Source organism: Glycine soja, chromosome 4 (genome assembly GCF_004193775.1).
Source record: "Glycine soja cultivar W05 chromosome 4, ASM419377v2, whole genome shotgun sequence".
Classification (NCBI taxonomy): Eukaryota; Viridiplantae; Streptophyta; class Magnoliopsida; order Fabales; family Fabaceae; genus Glycine; species Glycine soja.
Genome location: NC_041005.1, coordinates 19,248,517 through 19,270,909, shown reverse-complemented (window position 1 = coordinate 19,270,909; position 22,393 = coordinate 19,248,517). Strand labels below are relative to the sequence as shown.

The following is a 22,393-nucleotide window of genomic DNA, read 5'->3' as shown; positions in this document are numbered from 1 at the left end:
ATCTCGTATTAAGAATAAAATAGAGATGTACATGTTGATTTTTTGGTTGGATATCTAATGATGGGTGGAATATAATAGAATATATTCACTATACCATTGACTATTTTATGATACAATTAAGTTTCTATTTAGGGAAATGGACTGAATGGTAATCAGTGAATTATACTTGATTCCATTCCATCTTATATATCCCCAAATTGTGGTAATAAAAGAAAGTATTGGATAAAATGAAATGAAATGAAACACATTCAATCGTGTTCCATTTCGTTTTATCCTGTTTTTAGGACCCTAAACAATGACAATTAATGCCATTTTATTCCATTCCACTCTACTTTGTTGATGGTATCTGCTTATTCTGCTAACTTGTGCATGAGCTTTGGCACCTAAATTGTTCAATATGCATGTCCATCTTAAATAGCTAAAGTAGTTCACAAAACAGCTATATGGTTGATGGTTCATTATGATTTGTGCCCTGTGCATCAGAAGTTATTGGCGTTTCATGAATTCGAGGTTTCCTCTTTGTCCTTCTCCTAACTGCTCTTTCATTTTTATTTTTCAATTATGTTGATATGGTGGAGTGTGATTGTAATGTACAGTACTGAAGGATACTATTTTAAACTTTATGTCTATTTCTTCTATTTCATGGACTACAATCAGAGGCCCTTTTGAAATTTTTCTGAGAGTTTTGTTCTGTAAGCGCAAGATACAAATACAATATATAACCTAGGAGCTCAAACATAAGGCTAGTTTGAGAGATCAAAACAAAATTTTAGACATAGCTACAGTGTACAAAAAACGAAAATAACTTGACCAAAGTAATTCAAAAAGTTGCCTAACAATAATCTCTCTAACTTCCCACTGCAATGACTGTGCAGACCAAATACTTTTGATCTTCGGGAAAATCCTAGAGATGTATGATTATTATTCAAAAGGATTAAAGGAAAATATCCATGAAGAGAAAGAATATGACAAGAACAGAAGCTTTGTTACTAGTTGTTAAAAATATCATCCATTCTCATCAGGCTTTTGATTGAGTGCATATAATTACAGAGTTGAAAAGAATTTCCTTGATTATATGCGTTTTTGTCTCTTATCATGCAGTACCATGAGTTGAACAAGCCTGTATTGTAATGACACATGTTTCGAAGTTATTACAATTCATTACCTCAATTTCTTTTTTGAGTATCATTTAAGATTTTTATCAGAAATTAAAAAATGCAAAAAAAATTCTTGTTCCCCTAAAATAGTTATCAAGTTTTCTGTTGTATTTTTTTCCCAAAATAAATACAGACTAGTTTTTTATTTCCACTCTCATCACAAAATTTTAAATTAATTAAAAATTAGGTAAAGAGTGAAGATTGAAAAAAAATTGTTATCTTAAATTTTTAAAATTAACAAATAAATAGAAACACAAAATTCCAAAAAACTGACACTTGAAAAAGAACTGAGCTAGAAAACTTGTAATACCTATTCCATTAAGAATTCCATCAATTATTTTTTTATCAAAAAAATAATTGAATTTGATTAATTTTCTTACACTCCTAATTAAAAGTGAGGGAGTATTTATGAACACATATAGGAACTCTACTAACAAATGAAAATAGGTGGTGATCTGCTACTTGTTTAGTTTCCTGAACAAAATTAGATTCAATAGCTCTATTCGGAAAATATGTAATCAATGATGCAGTTCTCATAACTCAGGAACTGAAATTTGGAACCTAATAAAGCAAGAAGCTTATTTCTACTGGGGCAAACACCTTCAAACAAATGTAAAGCCAGCATCTTAATAGTCTAAGCATGATGTGAAAGTTGTTAATGGCAGATGGCGGTTCATGGCGGAAAGTCAAAAATCCGCCATAAAAATATGGCGGATGACGTAGCGGAAAATGGCGGATGTCATGACGGACAAAAAAAAAAACATATATATAAACTCATTGAAATTGAAAAAACAAAGGATTGCATTCAAATAAACTAAAAAAGTTTCATGAGTTCATACAATAATCAAGTACCAACACCAAATAAACTCATTAAAGAGTTCAAAATAAGAAAATGATAAAAACATAATGCAAAGTGCAAAGGGAAGGTTGAGGCTCTAATCATTTTCTCCAATCCCAACATAATCATCTTCGTTGTTATCATATGGTAATGGAGCATCTCCCTCTCCCTCTTCCCCATCAGACGCCTCAAAATTGACCATGATTTCTTCTTCTTCAGATTCAAGATCAATATTCTCCTCAAAATCTAGATCTTCATCATTTTCTTGGACTGCTTTTTGCTTCCTTGATGAAGATCCAACAACCATTGCCTGTTTTTTAGAAGTTTGGGCAGCAACAACACTTGTTGTTTTTTGCTTTTTCCGCCTAGTATACATCCTACACTCTCCAACCCCCGAAGCCTGATACACAGTTGCCCAATTTAGAGCATCATCATCTTCAAATACCAAATCATTTCCAGCATCATTATCATCATCTTGATCCATCTCTCGCACGAGCCATTCATTGCACACATCAATATCATTAAGAAAAATTGGATCAATTTCATCTCTTGCATTATATCTTTGCTTCAATTGTTGGTTGTATTTGACAAACACCAAATCATGCAACCTCTTGTGCTCAAGCCTATTTCTTTTTTTGGAATGAATCTACAACATAAAAAATAAATGTTGATTTCAATCTCAAATATACTCCAAATAAAACTTGATCATCAAAATTAAATAAAATTAAAAACTATAGTTAGAGTTTTGTCACAATTACTTGCTCAAACACACTCCAATTTCTTTCACATCCTGAAGCACTGCAAGTCAAACTCAAAATTTTAATAACTAGCTTTTGCAAATTTGGAGTTTGTGACCCAAACATTTGCCTCCAAGTCAGTGTTGTCATAAAAGAACTCTGGATTTAAGAAGTGGGCAGCTGCATGCAATGGCCTATGAAGCTGACAATTCCATCTTTTATCAATGATTGCAAACACATCTTTATACTTGCTTTCATTGTTGTTGAAAGACTTGATAATTGTTTCTTTTGCCTTGTCCATTGCTTCATAAATATAGCCCATGGCTGGTTTCTTTTTACCATCCACAAGACGAAGCACTTTCACAAGTGGAGCCATGACTTTAAGAGTGTAAACCACACTATTCCAAAAAGAAGGCATGAGAACTACCTTTGTAGCTTCTTTTCCCTTAGGCTCCTTAGATAGCTTGTTCAAGGTCCATTCATCAGAAGTAAACATCTTTCTAATATTTTCTTTCTCTTTGTGAAGCCTTTCCAAGGTTAGATAAGAAGTGGCAAATCTAGTAATAGCATGTCTCACCAATTCCCTCTTGTTTGTAAAATTTCTCAATAAACTTAAGGTACTAGAATGGGCATAGATAAACCCAACTAGATTAATTGCCCTTCTAATTGTCTTCCTTATCAAGGGAAGCTTCCCAATATCTTCAAGCATCAAATCAATACAATGAGCTGCACAAGGAGTCCAATAAATATGTTTCCTTTTCTCCTCTAACAACTTACCTACTAAAACATAGTTGCTCCCATTATCGGTTACAACTTGAACAACATTCTCTTCTCCAACTTCCACCACAATGGCATCAAGCAACTCAAAAAGCTTTTCACCTTTCTTTACAAAATCAGATCCATCAACAGACTTCAAAAACATGGAACCAGCTTGAGAGTTAATCAAAAAATTAATGATGCATCTTTGTTTCCGATCAGTCCATGCATCAGACATAATAGTACAACCATACTTGACCCATTGCTCCCTATGACCTTTCATCAAATTTTCAGTATATTCAACTTCCTTCTTCAGGAGTGGAACTCTAATGTCATGATAGCTAGGAATGGGCAAATATGACCCATATTGACCAATGGCTGCAACCATATTCTCAAAGCTTTTCAATTTAATGAGGTTGAATGACAAACCTGCTTGGTACCAAAAGCGAGCAATATGTTGATGCACCTTCAATACTTCATTCTTATCCATTGACTCTCTTATGTTCATTTGCCTCAACATCTCCATTTTTCTCCGATTGATTGCATTTTCTGGATTCTTACAAAATTTGTCCATTGGTCCTTTTTTAGTTCCACACTTTGTCTTTGCACTTGCAGCAACATTACAAAAGTCTGCAAACTCATCTTCTTCACTTCCATCACATCCAATTGGTTCACCAAATTCAAAATCTCTTATATTTGCCATATTACCACTGCCAAAAGTACTGTAAGTGCTCCCACTTTTTTTGGTAGCCATATATTCCTTCAACTCTTCGACTACATTTGGTGGAGTTTTCTTGCAAGCTGCAACGTTACCCGACTTCCCAATCAGGTGTTGTTTGGCTTTGGTTATTCCTCCCTTTGTGATTTTTCCACAGAAATTACAAACAATGGTGTTTGTATCTCCTTCCACCAGTGGATGACAATATTTCCAGCCTGGATCTGCCTTATTTTTCCTCGTTGCACTTGCAATAGCAGCATCAGATGATGGTTCAACTATAAAAGAGGACTGAACAAAAAAATTGTGGTGTCAAATAGAAAAAAAAATAAAAATGGGACTATCGAAAGTAAAAAGAGGGTGTCAAATAGAAAAAGGGAAAAAATGGGTGTCAAACAGAAAAAACAAAACCAAAAAAAAATAATAAAGCTTCAAGATGCCCACTAGAGTTGGATCGCGATGTTCTGCGTGTGGGTCGTCGTCGACGTTCGCGCCGTGGGTCGTCGTTGTCGTGCTCGTTGCCGCCGTTCACGCCGTGGGTCGTCATTGCTGGTTGCTGTGTGCTGCGGGTCACAGCTAGGTTCCAGGGTCGCGCTTTGTGTTGGAGATTGGAGGGCTCGCAGCTGCGCTCTGAAAGCTTGGAGGGGTCGTGCTTTTCATTAAGTTACCGGGTAGGGTTGGGTCGGGTCAGCCCAACTCCTACCGTGGACAAAAAAAAAAAATTCTGCCATTTTCCGCCTCGCCACCATATCCGCCATGACCGCCATGGCGCCGCCATCTTCAACCCGCCACGCCACCACTATTCGGTGGCGTTTTTTCAAAAATCCGCTACGCAACTCCGTCATGACGCCGCCATGGCCGCCATTTAACAACACTGATCCTTTCTCATCTAATCTTTTGCATGTCCTTTCATGTTTGCTGAAAGTTTCAATTCCCCTCCTTTTGTTTTTTCTTCTTTGTAAGTTTAGCATAAATTTAAAGTGGACTCACTTTGAAAGCCAATTTTTAATTTAAAAGATTTTTTTTATTAATCTTCGTTTCATTCTTTTATATGAGCTGAGGGAGACTTCGTCCAAACGCCTAGCTTTTGGATAATGGTTTTTGCTTTATACACACGAGTGACCCTGCATGGTTGTACTTTTTGGTTCTCTCAAGTTTTTTCCTTTTCGATGACCAAACCATTTTCATAATAGTTCTCTTAATGTAGTTTGCACTGTGCATGGAATTCCACATGCTTTATTGAATTGGGCAAGACCAAGTCAATTTATTTATTAATTTTGAAAGGCAAATCAATATATTTATTAAAATGACTTAAATATGAATTCAGATTACGTAAGTTGCACCTCTTCAGTTTTGGTATTGTATTTTTTTTGTCATTTTTAGTCTTGTAATTTTGAGCCTTTTCAATTTTGGTATTTGTAATATTTTTTTCCCATTTTTTTCCTAAAAGTTTGAGTTTTTTTTTTTTAATTTTAGTTTCTAAACCAAACTTATGAGTACTATAAATTAAATGAAAAAAAAATCTTAAAAGAACTTAAATAGAAAAGATGTAAACTTACATAGACTAAATGAAAAAAAAACTTGTAGAAACTAAAAATTAGCACAAATTTACAAGACTAAAATTTTATTTAATCATATTAAAAATTATCAAATTGTAAGTTAAACTATTTTGTTATAATTTAACATTCAATTTAACAAAAAAATTATCTTATGGGGATGATTTTTTTATTACACATATACAAATAAAAAGAAAAATCTTATGGGGGAAATTGCCCCCACACCTCAACACATGAATCCAAGCTATGAAATGAGTAATTAGGTTATTTTACCATAGGGCTATCTTTGAAACTAATTATAAGTCCTTAGTTGACCAGTTGCATGGTTCCAATAATCAAATTAGTGAATGTGGGCTTCTAATCTAGCAAGTTGGAAACTTCTAAAGATGTACATGAGCTTTCAAATCAACTTTGAGGTGTTACTATGGGCCCCTAAATGTTTTTGCTATTAGCCCCTACCTAATCGTGAAAAGACTCTTTTGCCCCTCATTTTAAAATTCTCCACTTCTCCCTCTTCTTCCTTCTCTCTACCCGTGCCTCCCAACTTCCTAGCACCCCCTACCTTTTCTTTCCCTTTTGTGCCTTTCCCCTTCCCAACCCTTCCCTTCTAAACCCCTTCCCAACTCTTCCATTCTCCTTTCCCTTCCCATCCATCCCCTTCTCCTTCATTTCCCAACCATCCCCCTTTTTCCCTTTTGTGTCCCTCTGAGCTGGTAATTTTTTTTGTGATTTTGTGCTCAACGAAATCATAATTCCATTGTAGATATATGTACAATGGAATCACAATTCCGTTTCTTAAAAAAAAAGAACACCCAATGGAGTCGTGAAATACGCAACGATGTATTTTATTTTTACTCTTGAATGACACAACGAAATTGCAATTCTATTGTGCGTCAGGACAAAGACTACGACGAGATCATGTTTTCGTTGTGCATTTTGAACAAACGCAAAATGGGAACACAATTTTGTTGTAGTTTTTGGCCATACATACAATGAAATTGTGATTTCATTATGTGTTTTGATGTTTTATTATTTATAGACTAATGTAATGTTTTTAATTTTATTTTCTTAGTTAAATATAATGATTTATTATGAAGGATTATTGACTTATTTTTCCACTTTTTTTTTCAGATTTCTGATGGCTTGCACGAAACAGACATCATACGTTTTTGGACGCAACCCCCCGCATGAAGGCGTCTCGCATAAAGGGGAAAATGCTAATAACGAATGTTGAATCGTTCAAAAAAAAATTTACTAGAGAATTTTGTAGCATAGGATTAACCTAGATCGAACTTAGAAATATGATTCAATATGGTCCTTACATTCATTCACTTATAAACATGAAGGGGGATTTTTGTCAAACAGTTTGTAAGCAACTCTAAAAGAATGTGAAAACACACAAAACAAAATTGAAGAAAGAACAAAATAAAACAAGAACATAATACAATTCAAGATGAAAAGCATCAATCCAATTCAACAAACCAATATAAATAGAATTATCACAGTTACTATGAATGATGTTCAATGTGAAAGTTCACTCAAATGCATTAGAGAGAGTTCAATCGAATCAAATCTCTAAATTGTTTGAAATCACAAATTATGTTGGAAGATCATTCAAACAATCTGTGATTAAATTTTGAAATTAGGAGATGAATCCGTAACCTAATCCATTTTCAATCCTAAACATAACCAGAATCATTAAAAACGAAAATAGGATTGAAGAGAAAGAACATTCACAAAGAGTAGAAAAACCAAATCAGGACTCAAATTCAGCTTTTCTTGGAGTGGATCCTTGAATTGATTAATTGTTTAGCCCTCCATGATCATCACCAATGGAGAAACCACGAAATTTGTGTAACAAAATGGTGGAACAGAAGTGAAAAGATGAAGAATAATTGAGAGAAAAAGAGAGAAGAAGAGAGAAAAGAGAAAGCATGCACCACAAGTTTTATACAAAATGAAGTCCAAAGTGAAGTTCTTTCTCCAAAATGGAGTTCAGTCACTAACTAACTAACTAGCACTAATATATAGAGTGTTACTAACTAACTAACGAACTACCTAACTAAACTAATTGCACAAAACAAAAGCCCAAACTCCCAGCCCAATTATTCAAGTGCAGAGGTTCTGACTTCCAGGCTCAATTTGACCCTCGAGATGGCAGAATTGGCCAAAGCTTATTTGAAACAAAATTGAATATATTTTTCTTATCTTTCCAGGGATGACTCACACGTTCCATTTGGATTTCTGTAATGTCCTCTAGGCCCTGCACAAGGCAGATAGGTCAAAGTAAGCACAAAATCTAAAATTTAGCTATAATTCTCAATTAAGCTCAATCATTTGCCTTAGACCAAAACTGATTTAAGGTGAGCAAATAAGGGTCAAAGAGATGTCAATTGAGCTAATAAGAGTAGAAAAATATTAATCTACAAATGCTCAATCAGATGCGGTAGAGAGGCATTGTAGAGTAATTGCGTAAGCACGTGCCGTGTGTTAGGTTAGTCAAGAATCTAGAAGATGAGGTGGATAAATTCTTTCGAAAAATTTACCACTTAATTTCTTAATTCAATTAAAATCAATACCCCTTGAAAAATCAAGGTTTTAACAAATGTTATATTGAAGCAAGATCAACAAAACTTAAAACCAATATATAAACAAACCTTAGAAAACAGAGTTATATGGCCCTTTCACATTAATTCCATTACCAAGATTGAATAATATGACAAAAGTTTAGAAAAAAAGAGAATCAAACACAAGGTTTATATTGGTTTAGTCCCAAAAGGACCTACGTCTAGTTGTTCTAAGAACCCTTAGAACTTCCACTAATAGAGAATCAAATATAAACACTATGCATAAGCAATTCCCTAATACTTTACTCTCCCCTTGAACCCTACAAGATAAAGATTAGGAGTTGAAACCTTATCAACTCACAAATAACCCTTGATAACCTTAATCAAGGTAAAAGAAACTAGAAATAATTAAGAACATGATTGAATACTCCTTTGTAATTTGATTGTCTAAACTTAATAACCTATTACATAGTGATTGAACCTATTGCCTCTTAGAAACTTAGAGATCAAATCATCAATCTCCTCATGTTTTGTTACCCACTAAGCATGGATAAAAAACCTAATCTAAACCATTCAATCATGCTAAGTCTAAAATATCCAATACAAATGCCACATCTATGGAAATTTTTGGCATTGCAAAATTGTAAAAACCAAAAGAATCCTAAGACTAATCTTCAAGTCTTCAAACTCTTGATCCAACAATCTCCACCTTTTTGGTTTTGATCATGCCAAACCAATTTGATGTGTATTGGTGTTTTTCCTTTGATCATGTACTTGTTCAGGATCATACTTAACAAACATATTAGAAGCATCTATTCAATTCATGTAGTTAGGTACATACACAATCAAACACATGTTTTTGTCCCTCTTTTGGCATCACAAAGCCAAAACGTGTATAAAAAATCGAACCAATAAAATGCATAACACACTAGGTAGAGAAAAAGTAATGTCATTCATTGGAGCAAATTACAAGTCATTAATCAAAAGATAAAGCAATTGAACATAAAGATAACATATCAAATATCACAAACAAACAACAAGACTATATCCTAGAAAGCTTAGAGGCTAACTATCCTAAACTCTAATAGGTCTTAGATGGGATAAAAGGGTAGAATCAGATATCATTCACACGAGGTGCCCCATAGCATCCAACCTCCCTGAGATAGCTTCAAAACATGCTTTCAGCCCCCTATAGTCTTCCTTATGAATCCTCATGAGCTCATCCATCTTAACCATCATCATTATTAGCTCAAAGGGAATGATAGGCTTTTCTTCTACTTCTTTTATTGTTGTTGCTACCGAGCCTTCTTCTTTCTTAGGCTTCTTAATCCAACCTCTTGCTCCTTCTTCAACTTCAATGTAGCCCATCTGCTTAAGAGCCTTAGCCTTCACTTCAAACTCTAGCTCTACAAAGTGAAACACCTCATCCTGGTTATCCACTTGGAAGTGATCAAGAATCCTAGAGATCAGCATTGGATATGGAAACTTGAAAGAACCAATCCTCTTGGTCTTCAACATGTTGTCCACAACAACGTTGACCTAGTCTATCTTCATCTATCCCTGCATAAGGTTGATGAGAAGAAGGTCTTCTTCTATTAACTGAGCATAATTAATCTCACTAGGAGTGATGATCCAAGCGAACATATAAGCTAGAAGTCTGTGTTCCAATAATAAGGGGTTTGTACCAAATCTCTCTTTGCCCTTGCCTTTGGACACAAAAATTGTGTAAGTGGAGGGGTCCATCATTAGATTCTTGTACTTGGTGATTTTGTTGAAAGTTAGACCAACATCTTTTAGTCCTTTGTCATTTTCCATCATCCCATTAAATGACAAACCAACGTCCTCTTCCCACACCTCAAGGATCATCACAATATGTTTCCCCTTTACCTTAACACATAGAAAACCAATGTCACCATCAATGTGAGTTGTAGTATAGAAGACTCTTACCAACTTAGGGTAGTAAGTGCCCTTCATCTCCATAAGCTTCTTCAACCCATGGTACTCTAGGAGCTCTAGAAAGACAAATCCTTGAGACTTCAACCATTGCAGACTCAAGAACTTATGTTGAATCAACTCATTTTTGGCATAGTTGAACTTGTAGGGTGCCTTATAATGTTTCTCTGAAAACCATGGAGTTGCCTTTGGAGAGGGTGGTGGTGATGGAGACTTTGTTGTCCTCTTGCCCTTCCTGGAAGATCGACCATTTGTTGTTTCCTTCTCCTTCTTCGAGCTTGGTTTAGGGGCTGTGGGTCTGTGTCCAATGCTCTTCATCCTTTTGCCTTTGGTTTCAGTCATTGATGGAGGTTGAAGATAAGAAAAGAAAGAGAGATGGAGAGGTTTGGAGAAGATGAAAGGATGTGTTGTAGACACTTAGGTTTTGAGAAAGGGTTGAGAGATAAAGGATAAAGGTTTCTAGGTCAGGAAAGGGTTTAATAAAAACAAAGTAAATGTCTTTTCGTTTTCAAAAAATGTTTCAGACACTTTGGAATTGATTACCAATTGTTGTAATTGATTATAACCCAACCCATAAGGGGTTAAGGCCTCTACAAATGATGTAATCGATTACCAAATAGTATAATCGATTACTCCAGACCCATAACATGAATGAATATGCAATTTTTTTTACAAAAAAAAATATATGCAAAAAGGATTTTCATGTTTTCTAATGCACATAGCAAACAAACACTCAAACAAGACATAATGCAATCACAAATATAAAACAATATGCATATGTGCATGAAATGAATGTAGGCTACCTAATTGGCTCAAGTGAGATTAGACTCACTTAAAATGCCAAGTTCATTATGAAGATGGTAGAACCTATCCCTTGCTAGTGGTTTGGTAAAGATGTCAACTAGTTGTGAGTTTGCATCAACAAGCTCAATATCACAATCACTCTTATGAATATGGTCCCTAATGAAATGATTCCTAATCTCTATATGCTTTTCCCTAGAATCTATGATAGGATTCTTGGTGAGACTAATGACACTAGTGTTATCACATCTTAAGGGAATATGTTCTAAATGCAAACCAAAATAAAAAAGTTGTTGTTTAAGCCACAATATTTGTGCATAACAACTTCCTGCAGCCATGGATTCAACCTCAACTATAGACAAGGCAACACATGCTTGCTTCTTACTATTCCAAGAAACTAAGCCATTCCCTAAAAAGTGACAAGTACCACTATTGCTCTTCTTATCCAACTTGCATCTAGCAAAGTCTGAATCTGTGTATCCCACAAGAGAGATCTTAGAACCCTTAGTGTACTATAGCCTAACATCTAATGTTCCCATAAGGAGACTCCTTAGGACTAGACTAATAGCAAGCACACATCCAAACACTAAACTTAATGTCTGGTCTACTAGTAGTCAAGTAAAGTAGGGAACAAACTATACCTTGATACCTTGTTTGATCAATGGATTTTCCTTTTTCATCAGCACTAAGGTAACAATTTGTAGAAATAGGAGTCGCAACCTCCTTGCTTTTGTTCATCTTAAACTTTTTAAGAAGTTCCTTGCAATACTTTTTTTTATGGAGAAAATTTCCATGATTTAATTTCTTTATTTGGTGACCAAGAAAGTAATTTAGCTCCCTCGTCATTGACATTTCAAAAAAAAGTAAGGAACTTCTTAAAAAGTATTGCATGGAACTTTACTCCAAGCAGTTTGGGCCAATAAACCCATTCCAACCTAACCCTACGGGAGTTTATTTTCATGGGTGATACTTGGTGCACCCAACATTTTTGCTGGGGCACCCAGCACCCATGGCGAATAGTCCAAAATTCCCTTCACCCTATTACTATAAAATCCCAAAGTTAGCCATCTGTATAGTGCATTTGCTGCATTTCGTTCATACAGTGCTGTTTCGTCTTCATCTTCCTCTCATCCATTTCTTCATGTTCTTTTGCCTATGTGAGTGTTCATCTTCCTCTTCCGGTGTTTGACAGTTGTTGCTTGTTCCTCTTTCAGTCCTCCGTTGGTGGTTGTTCGTGTTTTGGTGTTCTTCCGCCATGCACTTCTTCCGTTGGTGGTTGTTCCCATTTTCTTTCGGTGGTTGGGTAATCTTCTTACAGGTAAGTGGTCCCTTCCCTTTGAAGCTGTTTTTGTTGAAGCGTTCAATGATTTTTTGCTATTGTGATGTTGTTGCATGATTGTATTATTGTTTGTAATTGGTTTTGGGTGGTTGTTGTTGTTGGTTTTGAATTTGTTGTGAAGCTTTGCCGGAAAATTGTCATTTTGTAGACAAAAACCCATATGAATCACTGGTTCATACGGATCAACAATCCGTATGGGTTTTTTTTATTAAATTTAATTGGGTTTTTTTAATTTTTTTTTAAATTATAAAAATATGTTTAAATATTGGCTGGTAATTTTTTTTAAAAAAAAATAATTATTGCTAATGCCATACGGATCAGTGGTTTATACGGATTGTGAATCCGTATGAACCATATGGATCACTAATCCGTATGGTTTTTTTTTTTGTTTTTTTAATTTAAAAAAATGCTTAAGTTGATTTTTAAAACTGTATTTGCTTTTGTGCCATACGGATCATTGATCCGTATGATTTTTTTAAAATTTTTTTTATGAACCATACGGATCAATGATCCGTATGGTTTTTTTTTTGAAATTTATAAAGTATTGTTAAATGTTTTTTTAAGAAAAGACAATCCGTATGAACCACTGATTCGTATGATTTTTTTTTTAATTTTTTAAATTTATAAAGTATTGTTAAATGTTTTTAAAAAAAACTTTGTCATATGGATCACTGATCTGTATGTTTTTTTTTAATTTTTTTAAAATTTATAAAGTACTCTTAAATGTTTTTAAAAAATCTTTGTCATACGGATCAGTTATGTTTTTTTTTTTCATTTTTTTTAAAATTTATAAAAGAAGGCTGAATCTTTTGAAATTTTTTTGTTTAAATTAATTTCAAAACTAGTTTTTTAATTTAATTTTGTTGTATTTATTTTGAAATGTTTTTTAGTTTAGTGATTTTGTAAATAAAATTTGGTGTAATTATTTTTTGGAGTATCGTAATCATTTGTGAAATTTAATCATTATTGAAAATTTATTATGTGTGGACTGATTTGATTATTGTTGTTCATTATTTTTCTTTAGTCTCCCTTATTTATATTATTTGGCTAGTTTTTTATTTAATTATGTTTGGTAATATAACATTAAATTTGATTAGATTAGTAAGATTAGATAAGATATCCCATATGAAGAGTAAGATTAGATTAGTAAGATTTCCCAAATTAAGAGTAAGATTAGATTAGATTTCTCAAATTAAGACTAAGATTAGATTACCTAAGATTTCCAAAAGTAAGACTATATTTAAATTAATTAAAATTGGTTATAAAAATAATTGAATTGAAAATTAAAAAAAAATTATTATACAAAAATTGAAACAAATATTTTAATTGTATAACAAATTTGTAAGTTATTAAAAATGATTGAAATCATTTATTAAAATCTGGGCCATTGAATATAAAAAATAGGATAATTGTTATGCAGATAATGGTTAGAACTAGAGGTTTTGATCAGGCTTTAGGCCGAGCAATAGGAAAAGTGTTGGGGAGGAGAGACGAGAGTGATGTTGATGCCCCCAGCGGTGAAGGCCTACTTCATCAACCTGTAGACAGCGACAACAATAGGTTGTTGTCGAGCACCCTTCTACGACCGAGGAGGAATTGGTTGACAACCAGCCAAAAGCACTTATTGAAGAAGGTGCTACTGATGTTAAGGGTTTTCCAGGCGGACCCCATGACACATCAGTTCTGAGTGATTTTGAAAATCACATTGCTTTGAGAGTGTGGAATGGAGAGGTATGTAAGTTTTAAAAAACTTAAAGAACGTAGTTTACTATTTAATTATTATTTTTACATCATCCCTAATATTGTTTGTAGGAACGTTCTGAGTTGAAGCTATCTTCCCATGGAAGGAAGATGGCTAAGTTCGGGAGGCTTGCCCCAGAGATTGAAGGCCTTGTGGTGGCTAGTGGACTGAGTCCTTTGATCGCTTGTTCCCTTGATACGAGCGATCAGGGACTAATGTTTGCTTTTGTGGAATGTTGGCATAAGGAAACTAGCAGTTTCCATTTGCCCGTCGGAGAGGTGACTATCACCTTGGATGACGTTGCATCGTTGCTACATTTTCCTATTGTAAGGGCGTTCCACAGCTTCGAGCTACTTCATGTCGATGACATCGTCGAGATGTTGGTGGAATTGCTTGTGGTCAGTGCTGCAGAGGCGAGAGCTGAGACGATTCAGTGTCATGGCTCTTATGTTCGATTATTGTGGCTGCACGATGTGTATGAGCTGAAGATCGGGGCATGTGACTAGATCATAGCAGCGTGAGCCTATTTATTGCATCTTCTTGGATGCACACTCTTTGCTAACAAGAGTGTCACACACATGCACGTGGTATTCTTGGATGCACTGCGTGATTTGACGCAGAGTGGAGGTTACGCTTGGGGTGCTGCTGCACTTGTGTAGAGCTGTCAAAATGGGCCAGCCCGGCCCACGTGGGCTGGCCCGCAATGGGTTGGGCTAAAAGTGGACTAGCCCAGCTCGGCCCACTTTTGTGTGGGCTAACAAAATGCCAGCCCGGCCTGGCCCACCACGGGTTGGTGGGTTATGCGGGCTGGCCCACTTTTCTGCTTTTTTTTGTAAAAAAAAATAAAATTATTCCAAACAACTTAAAATAAAATCCAATATAAAAATCAAACTAAATCAAATCCAAACATTCAATATTAAAGTGATTGAAGTCTTCAAAATAAACATTCAACATTAAGATAATTGAAATTTAAATGTCATAAAAAATAAACTTCTAAATTATTGAAATTAAACATTAGAGTCATGGACTGTGAAATCTAGAACAACTTCTTCTTCTTTCTCAACATCACCATTAATTTCATCTACAAAGACAAAAAAAATAAACAATATCATTAATAAGTCAAATAAATAAAACAGCACACCAATAACAAACTAAAAATGATAGAAAAAGAAATGTAATAAATGTGAAGTACCTACTTTACTCCCACCAATTACTAATGATCAATTATCATTCCACCCACATCATAAAATTTAGCTTTCTTTTTACACAAGAGCTTAACATAACGCAATAAATGTGAAGTACCTACTTTACTCCCACCAATTACATGTTGTTGCCCACATGCATTACGTGCAAATCTTAACTTTTTTACTCTCTTTTTCATCATTGTCACTTCTGTTCTCCTTTGTATTTGGTTTAGGTTCAACCTGGCTTCTTCCTCATCTTCCATAAACTCAATATCATCAACAGAGTCAACTCGATTTACAGTTTCAGAAGCCATTTCCATCAATCTAATGCACCTGTAGTTAACAAAGAAAAGGAAAGAAATTAAACTCGGATTCAACTCGGTTCACAGTTAGAAGCCATTCAACTTAGATTCAATACATCAAGAATAATTAACATTTAACAAAGAAAAGGAAAGAAATTAAAAGCATGAAAATAGGAGAGAAATTACCGTTTTGGAGGTCGACCACAACGACGTCGCAAACAACTGAAACGAGGTGGAAGAGGAATGTCGGTGCCGTGGTGACGGGCAATCGAGCGTTCGGAGGTCACCGTCACCGTCACCGTCGGTGGCTCGTATGGTGGAGGGGTGCCGCTAGATCAATTTTCGCAATTCGCACTATTAGGGATTTAGGTTTCGTAACTTTTGTTGGCTTGTTGCCGTTTAGGTTTTCTACTTTTCTCTCTTTTGTTTGTGCGTAAACATAATGCCAGATGTGTTGGTGTTGCTTTAGGTTGCAAAGAAATTAAGAAAGGTGCAGGCTTTGCGTAGTTGCGTTGCAGACCATAAATTAACAATTAGGCTTTGCTATTGTTTGGGTTTGCTCTATTACTGAATGTGAATTGTCAATTGGGTTGCTAGCTATAAAATAAAAATTTAATTCCTTAACAATTATAAATTTATAATAATAATAAAATAAAATAATATATTATTTAAATTTGGTGGGTTGACGGGCTGGCCCACCAACTCACGGGTTGAGCCCACCTAACCCACGGGCTAAGTGGACTGGGTTGAAAAGTTGTCGATACCGATTTTTTTAAAAAATATTAAGCCCAGCCCACCTCTAGCCCACAATGGGCCGTGCTGGCCCACGGGCCGGAACCCATTTTGACGGCTCTACACTTGTGCAAATGTATGATAATTTAAATGACGCATTCAAGAGCACGATGAGGCAGCTTGCAGGATATATCACTTTGTTATAGGTTAGTTAACATGTCACGAAATTTTTTTTCATTGAAGTTTATTATTATATGTTGTCGTGTATTTTAATAAATATGTTTGTAAAATATATTTAGTGCTGCATTTACGAGCATTTTCCGTTCGTTGCTTCCACTGTTGCTGCCGAGGATTGCGATTAGAGGAGACCGCGTGCATGTCATTGGACCTCTAGTACGTGCATGAAGAATTTGTTGAAGCAGATATGTATCAGCAACCGATGGTGGCAGTGGCACCTAATGAAGCAGACATTGATCAACATCATCTTTGGCATGCAGTGGTAATATTTTTTTTTGGTTTTTTTGTTTGTTGCTTTGTTTGGTATTTGATTACTAACAATTGTTATGTTTGTTTTATTTCACTTGCTAGGATGACTTTGCAGCAATTACTGATAGGTTGGACAGACTACTAAACCTGAGGATCTTGACCGAAGGAACAGAAGCCTATACTGTTGTTGAAAAATGTGTGGGCATCGCAAGACGCTACATTGGCTAGCCAACTATAGCCCATAGATCGAGGCGAAGGCGGCGTACAGACAGACATTGAAGTTTTACTTTGGCTTTGTAAATTTTTGGTTTATAATTTTTATATATTTATTTATTTTGGATATTTTATTTATTTTGTATATTTATTTATGGACAGTGACACTTGTTTATTTAATTTTAATCATTATGTGATATAAATTGTTGTCATTTGTTTATCCTTAATTATTACTTAATTGTTGCGTTAAGAAATAAATTAATTGGTGCAATTAAAATAAATTACGCATGTATGATACATCGTTGTTAGAATTGACAAGACATTGTGAAATGCATGCGTATTAAGATAAAGTGTGACACGACATTGTTAGACTTGACAACACATTCTATGCAAGATAAAGCTTGACACCACATTGTTGTAGTTGACAACATAAACAGAAATCATGTGCACGCGTCTCTATTTTTTTAAAAAAATTGAAGTAATGTTAGTGAAAACCATCTATATATATGACACACGCCAACACTCTAAAAACAAAATCTCTCCCAACCTAATTTTTATAACAAAGTATGGCATTTTTGGGAGAAACAACAAGTCAGACGATTGTGAACTCCACATTGGGTTTTATTTTTCCAAATGGATAGATTATTCACATCGATAGTGGTGTTTATTTTCAAAGTTCCACTCCAGTACCCATTCGAGTACCTAACACTTGTGATTTTGAAACACTAAAAACCAGAATACACAATACCCTTCAGCTAACCGACAAACAATATTTGGATGAAATTTACTACTTGCAGCCATTCACAGATACAGGTAACCAATTTCGCTTTCAATGTATGCAATTGAAAAATGATGATGATGTTAACGCAATGTTAATGTGTAATCATCCATTTTCGTGTGTTGGCCCGATTGAGTTATTATGCACCATTGGTAGAACACCAGATGGTATATTAAACTTACTTGAAGCCACTCTGACCCCTACTCATGATGCCCTGCTATATTACAACGGGAGGTGGAACATGCCATGCCAAAATGAGTTGTTGGTTACTCGTTCACAGGAAAAAATCCAAAAAAGTTTGACATTCCTTCCGGATGTACCATCAATGAACAGAAGGATTTGATCAAGCAAGTTGCAACTTTGACTTCAAATGTATTTTACCACAAACATCGAGCTGCTGAAAGTGTTTCGATATGGTTTCCATCTCCTCAGTTATGGTCACTTGTGTCTCACTTAACCCTTGATCTGAAAAACTAAGTCTCCACAAAAAAATGTGAATTATCTCCAGTGGTATGGAGCTAACAACATATTTAAACAACTTACATGCACATGGAAGACCGTGGGTATTCCTCATGACACATCCACATCGTGAAGGGTTTTTGCCTGCATACGCTACACGCTCATACTCAACAGCAATTTCATGTAAAGCGTACCTTGATACCATACCAAGTAGTTTTTTGTACAAGGTTACTTTGAACACATGCCCAACCACGTGCGTGCTTGTCTCAAAAGATGCTTTAATCTGGGTTTGTTGAAGTGTCATCATATTATTCATTGCTTCCCAAACACTGGATATGTCACCAACAGAGTTTTGTAGGAGTCTCTTTAGTGACCAATGAACCCTCTCAACCCTACAGATGAAATATACAAAAACATGTAAACAATTGCATCATTGCCATTTAAATCAACACTTCAACAAATGAAAACAAACAAAAATCAATATTCATACCTGTTAGTGGTTGTGTTTCCTAGATGCATCACTTTGTTTGTCCATGCTTTCACAAATCTTTCTTTGTGTGGAATCACCCATGTTTGACACACATAGTCCATAAACATAGGCCACGAAGAGCAAGCCATTTCAAATTTTTATGGTACTCATCAAAAGAACTCTCGTTAGGACAGTCAACCAAACTCCCCCAAGCCTCCATCACATAATCCCATGCATTATTTTGAGCAACCAGGGTTTTGCGCTTTGCCTTGACATTCTTGTCAATGTGGAACTGACACAACAAGTTCGTAGCATCCAGGAATATAGTTTTCACTGCATTCATCAAAGACAAATCCCTATCAGTGACAATAACCCCGGGGAGTGCATCAGCTCTCATGAAAAGACCTCGAAACTGTTCTAGAGCCCAAACAACATTATTAAGACGCTCTCCTTCCAAGTAAGCAAAACCAACAGAGAATGTCATTCCTGTTGGTGTAACACCAACAATATCAAGCAACGAAAGTTTGTACCTATTGGTTTTGTAGGTACTGTCGGTCAAGAAAACCAAATTACAAGAATTGGTTAACTTCACTGCGTCAGGATGACTCCAAAACAAGTCACGTACAATATTATCATCCTTCAGCCTATGCCAGTGAATATACTGATCTCGATCAAGCAGCATCATCAGTTGTTGCATTTCGGTGTTACTCCCTCTTATGGAGGAACAATAAGCATGTCTTGCATTGTAAATTTGTTTGATTGTTGTATAATTGTTGTCATTGTGCTCCTTCAACGTCAACAAAATATTTCTTGGCTTCACCATGGACTTCATCATATCAGCAACAACAATCTTCTCATCCTTTGTCAGTCGACCTGCATATGGATGCCTAACCAATGACTTTGCCATGTCGTGATTGTGAATCCCACAAATTAACTTCACCATCCACTGTCTCTTCCCAAAACTGGCTTTACACACAACTTAAACGGGCATCCACATTTTCTACTGCCAGTGCATGTTCTTACCAAATTATGTTTCTTAGGCCTATACTCCCCACTCCTTTCACAAGCTATCAACAGAAATAAGGCTCTTCCTCGAACACCGGTATTGGTGTTTGACCTCATTATAACGGCAACAAATCCAATGTCATGAGCCAACGATCGAGCCCATTGTAAAACTTCATCATGGCTACCAAACAACTGCAACACAATTCAAATCAGGTTTTCCATGAGTAAACATTTATGTAATATAATTACTGTACCAACAACAACAAATTGCACAAATACCTTAGAAGTATTAAAGGCATCAGAGCAATTAACTTTAACGCCATCATCTTCCTCATTTTCGACATTCATTTCAACTTCGTCAGGCATGATACTATCATACATCCACTGGTCTTCATCCATGTTAATAAAACATTTAACAAATTCAATAACAACAAATTCAAATTCAATTCACGCAAATATAGATGTTTACACAAAAAATATTTTACAGGACTTTTTCATTAAAATGTCATATAAATCTAATAAATACATCCTTTAATAAAGAACATTAAATACATAATCATTCTCATATAAATTTATTTAATTATTAATCATTAGTATATTCATTTTTAAGGAATTTAATATTACAAAAATTAGTAAAATCAAAATTTACTAAATTATTAATAATTAATTTAACAATTATAAATAAAAAAATTTGTATGTTCATACGAATCAACAATATGTATGACCAATACGGATTGGTGATCCGTATGTTCTTCGCGTAACTCTTCTTCTCCGGCAACGAAAGCCGACCACAATCCACCGTATTCTCCTCACCAACGCACATACACCACCAGAGAACAAATACGCTTCCAAATCATCCTTACTGGAAGCAACGTACACTGACTTACGGAAATTTTGTGGGAAAAAATGGCGCTGCAAAAATAAAAAAATCCTACTGCTATTTATAACTGAAAATACCATAAGGGTATTTTTGGCATTTAGGAAATTTGCTGGGTGCCCCAAACAATTCCCTATTTTCATCCTGAAACCAATTGACCGACAATTTTGGTTTGAAAGGGTCACAATTTGAATGGATTTTGGATTCTCGATTCTGTTTGACGAAAACCCAGAATTAGAAATAATTCAAAGATTCACAGTTGAAATGAGGGACAAGGAGAATGATTTGAAGAGCAAAAGGACTATGAGAGAATGATTTTTTCAAATTTGTACATTTACCCATCAAACTGCCTCAATAGGGTCGAGGATCTTGTAGTAGGAGATTAAGACATCATGGAGGACAAACCAATAAGGGTGCACAATTTTGTTCCCAACAATGTCATTTAGCACGAAATCGTTGCGCATGGTGTGGGGTTGTAGGCAAAGAAAGCCGTTGGGCACGACTTTGTTCTCGACTTAGTGAGGCCATGAGGAACTAGCGAGTGGCAACTAACAAAGACATAGAGCCTTTTTTTGTTGGAGGAGGAAGAGCACACTAAGAGAAAAATGGAGAGATTGAGAGGTGTGATCATGGAGGAGGAGGCAAGGTGAAAGGTGGAGGTGAAGCAACATTGGGTTTCATTTCTACTTTCTAAGGTTAATTTAATTGTGCTAACTGTGAATATAGTTGGGCCTCAACTATGTGAGAGCATGGGCCAACTCTGAATGAACATAATTGGACCTCAACCAATTAAATGGAATAAGGCACATATATGCTACTAACATTTACGGTCAGATTCGGTCATGTATAGTTGTAAAATTCTCTCAAAACTTGACCACCTTAAATCCCTTGAAATCAATCATGTCACCTGCCAAATCGTTCGAACCCAACCAAAACACAGTTTTTTCTTGATTTTCCTGATTTTGTGTCAGGTTGGGTAATCTTGCACACCCCGACCTTCCACATCTTCCCTTTCATGATTATCGAGCAATAAATTCACTCATTTAAATACTTTTTTTTATCATTTAATAAAATTTATAAAAAATTGTAAACATTTGTTAGTTTGTTTTTTCATTTAATGAGTTTCAGTTGTGATTTTGTATTTTTCAATAAATTTTAATCAATAATAAGATGTGTGCTAAGAAAATGTGTCAGAAACTAGAAACTAAAAAGTGTGTTATTAGCACTCTTCGTTAGACTTAATTAAGAATGGTTTTAAATTTTCCTACAATGCCATCCTACCCATCTTCCTACTCCTTTACATGATAAGTATTATCAACATAGTAAATGTATTTATTATTTTTATTTAATAATTTATATATAAAATAGTGAACAAATATTGTAAGAATATAACAATATCAACATTGTTTGACATGGTTAACATATAACCCAGTCTCTTAAACATATAATCAATGGATTCAATTTCAAGTTCGTGCAAATAGAAAACACACATGCTATAAAAAGTCAATTGTTTAAATAAATATTAATGGCTCAAAAGAATATTCCTTAATTACATGTAGAAAAATATCAGATGTTCATCCAAAATATAACATTACTCTTAGGTTGACTTCAATTACATAGCTCACCTAAGTACGCACTGCAAAAAGGGGACCTTCGAAACCACTTATGCTGTTTTAGTATTAGAGTGACTTTATAAATGCATTTTTTCATCACATACAACAGTTTGCC

The 22,393-nt window shown here is 35.0% G+C and overlaps 2 protein-coding genes across 2 annotated transcripts; one reads left to right on the top strand and one right to left on the bottom strand.

Annotated features, from left to right (window-relative positions):
* Positions 1 to 2,926: 2,926 nt before the first annotated feature.
* On the bottom strand, positions 2,927 to 5,048 carry LOC114410649. The gene is made up of 3 exons (XM_028374604.1): positions 4,872 to 5,048; positions 3,025 to 4,494; positions 2,927 to 2,947 (listed from the first exon to the last, which is right to left on the bottom strand). The coding sequence occupies exons 1-3, from the start codon at positions 5,046 to 5,048 to the stop codon at positions 2,927 to 2,929; spliced, it is 1,668 nt and encodes a 555-aa protein (XP_028230405.1).
* A 7,041-nt stretch (positions 5,049 to 12,089) lies between these two features.
* LOC114410648 (serine/threonine-protein phosphatase 7 long form homolog) lies at positions 12,090 to 14,666 on the top strand. Its single transcript, XM_028374603.1, has 5 exons — positions 12,090 to 12,150; positions 12,273 to 12,398; positions 12,541 to 12,611; positions 13,980 to 14,150; positions 14,232 to 14,666. The coding sequence occupies exons 1-5, from the start codon at positions 12,090 to 12,092 to the stop codon at positions 14,664 to 14,666; spliced, it is 864 nt and encodes a 287-aa protein (XP_028230404.1).
* Positions 14,667 to 22,393: the final 7,727 nt, after the last annotated feature.

Bases quoted from the DNA above. Each gene is read 5' to 3' on its own strand.
- LOC114410649 (XM_028374604.1), bottom strand. From the start codon at position 5,048: ATGACGGAGTTGCGTAGCGGATTTTTGAAAAAACGCCACCGAATAGTG. The intron at 4,495-4,871 runs GTAACTTAATGA...TTTTTTGTTCAG, and splicing joins ACCCGACCCAACCCTACCCG to TCCTCTTTTATAGTTGAACC. The intron at 2,948-3,024 runs GCAAAAGAAACA...CATTGATAAAAG, and splicing joins TTTATGAAGCAATGGACAAG to ATGGAATTGTCAGCTTCATA.
- LOC114410648 (XM_028374603.1), top strand. From the start codon at position 12,090: ATGGCGAATAGTCCAAAATTCCCTTCACCCTATTACTATAAAATCCCA. The intron at 12,612-13,979 runs GTATGGGTTTTT...CGACAACAATAG, and splicing joins TTCATACGGATCAACAATCC to GTTGTTGTCGAGCACCCTTC. The intron at 14,151-14,231 runs GTATGTAAGTTT...TATTGTTTGTAG, and splicing joins TGAGAGTGTGGAATGGAGAG to GAACGTTCTGAGTTGAAGCT.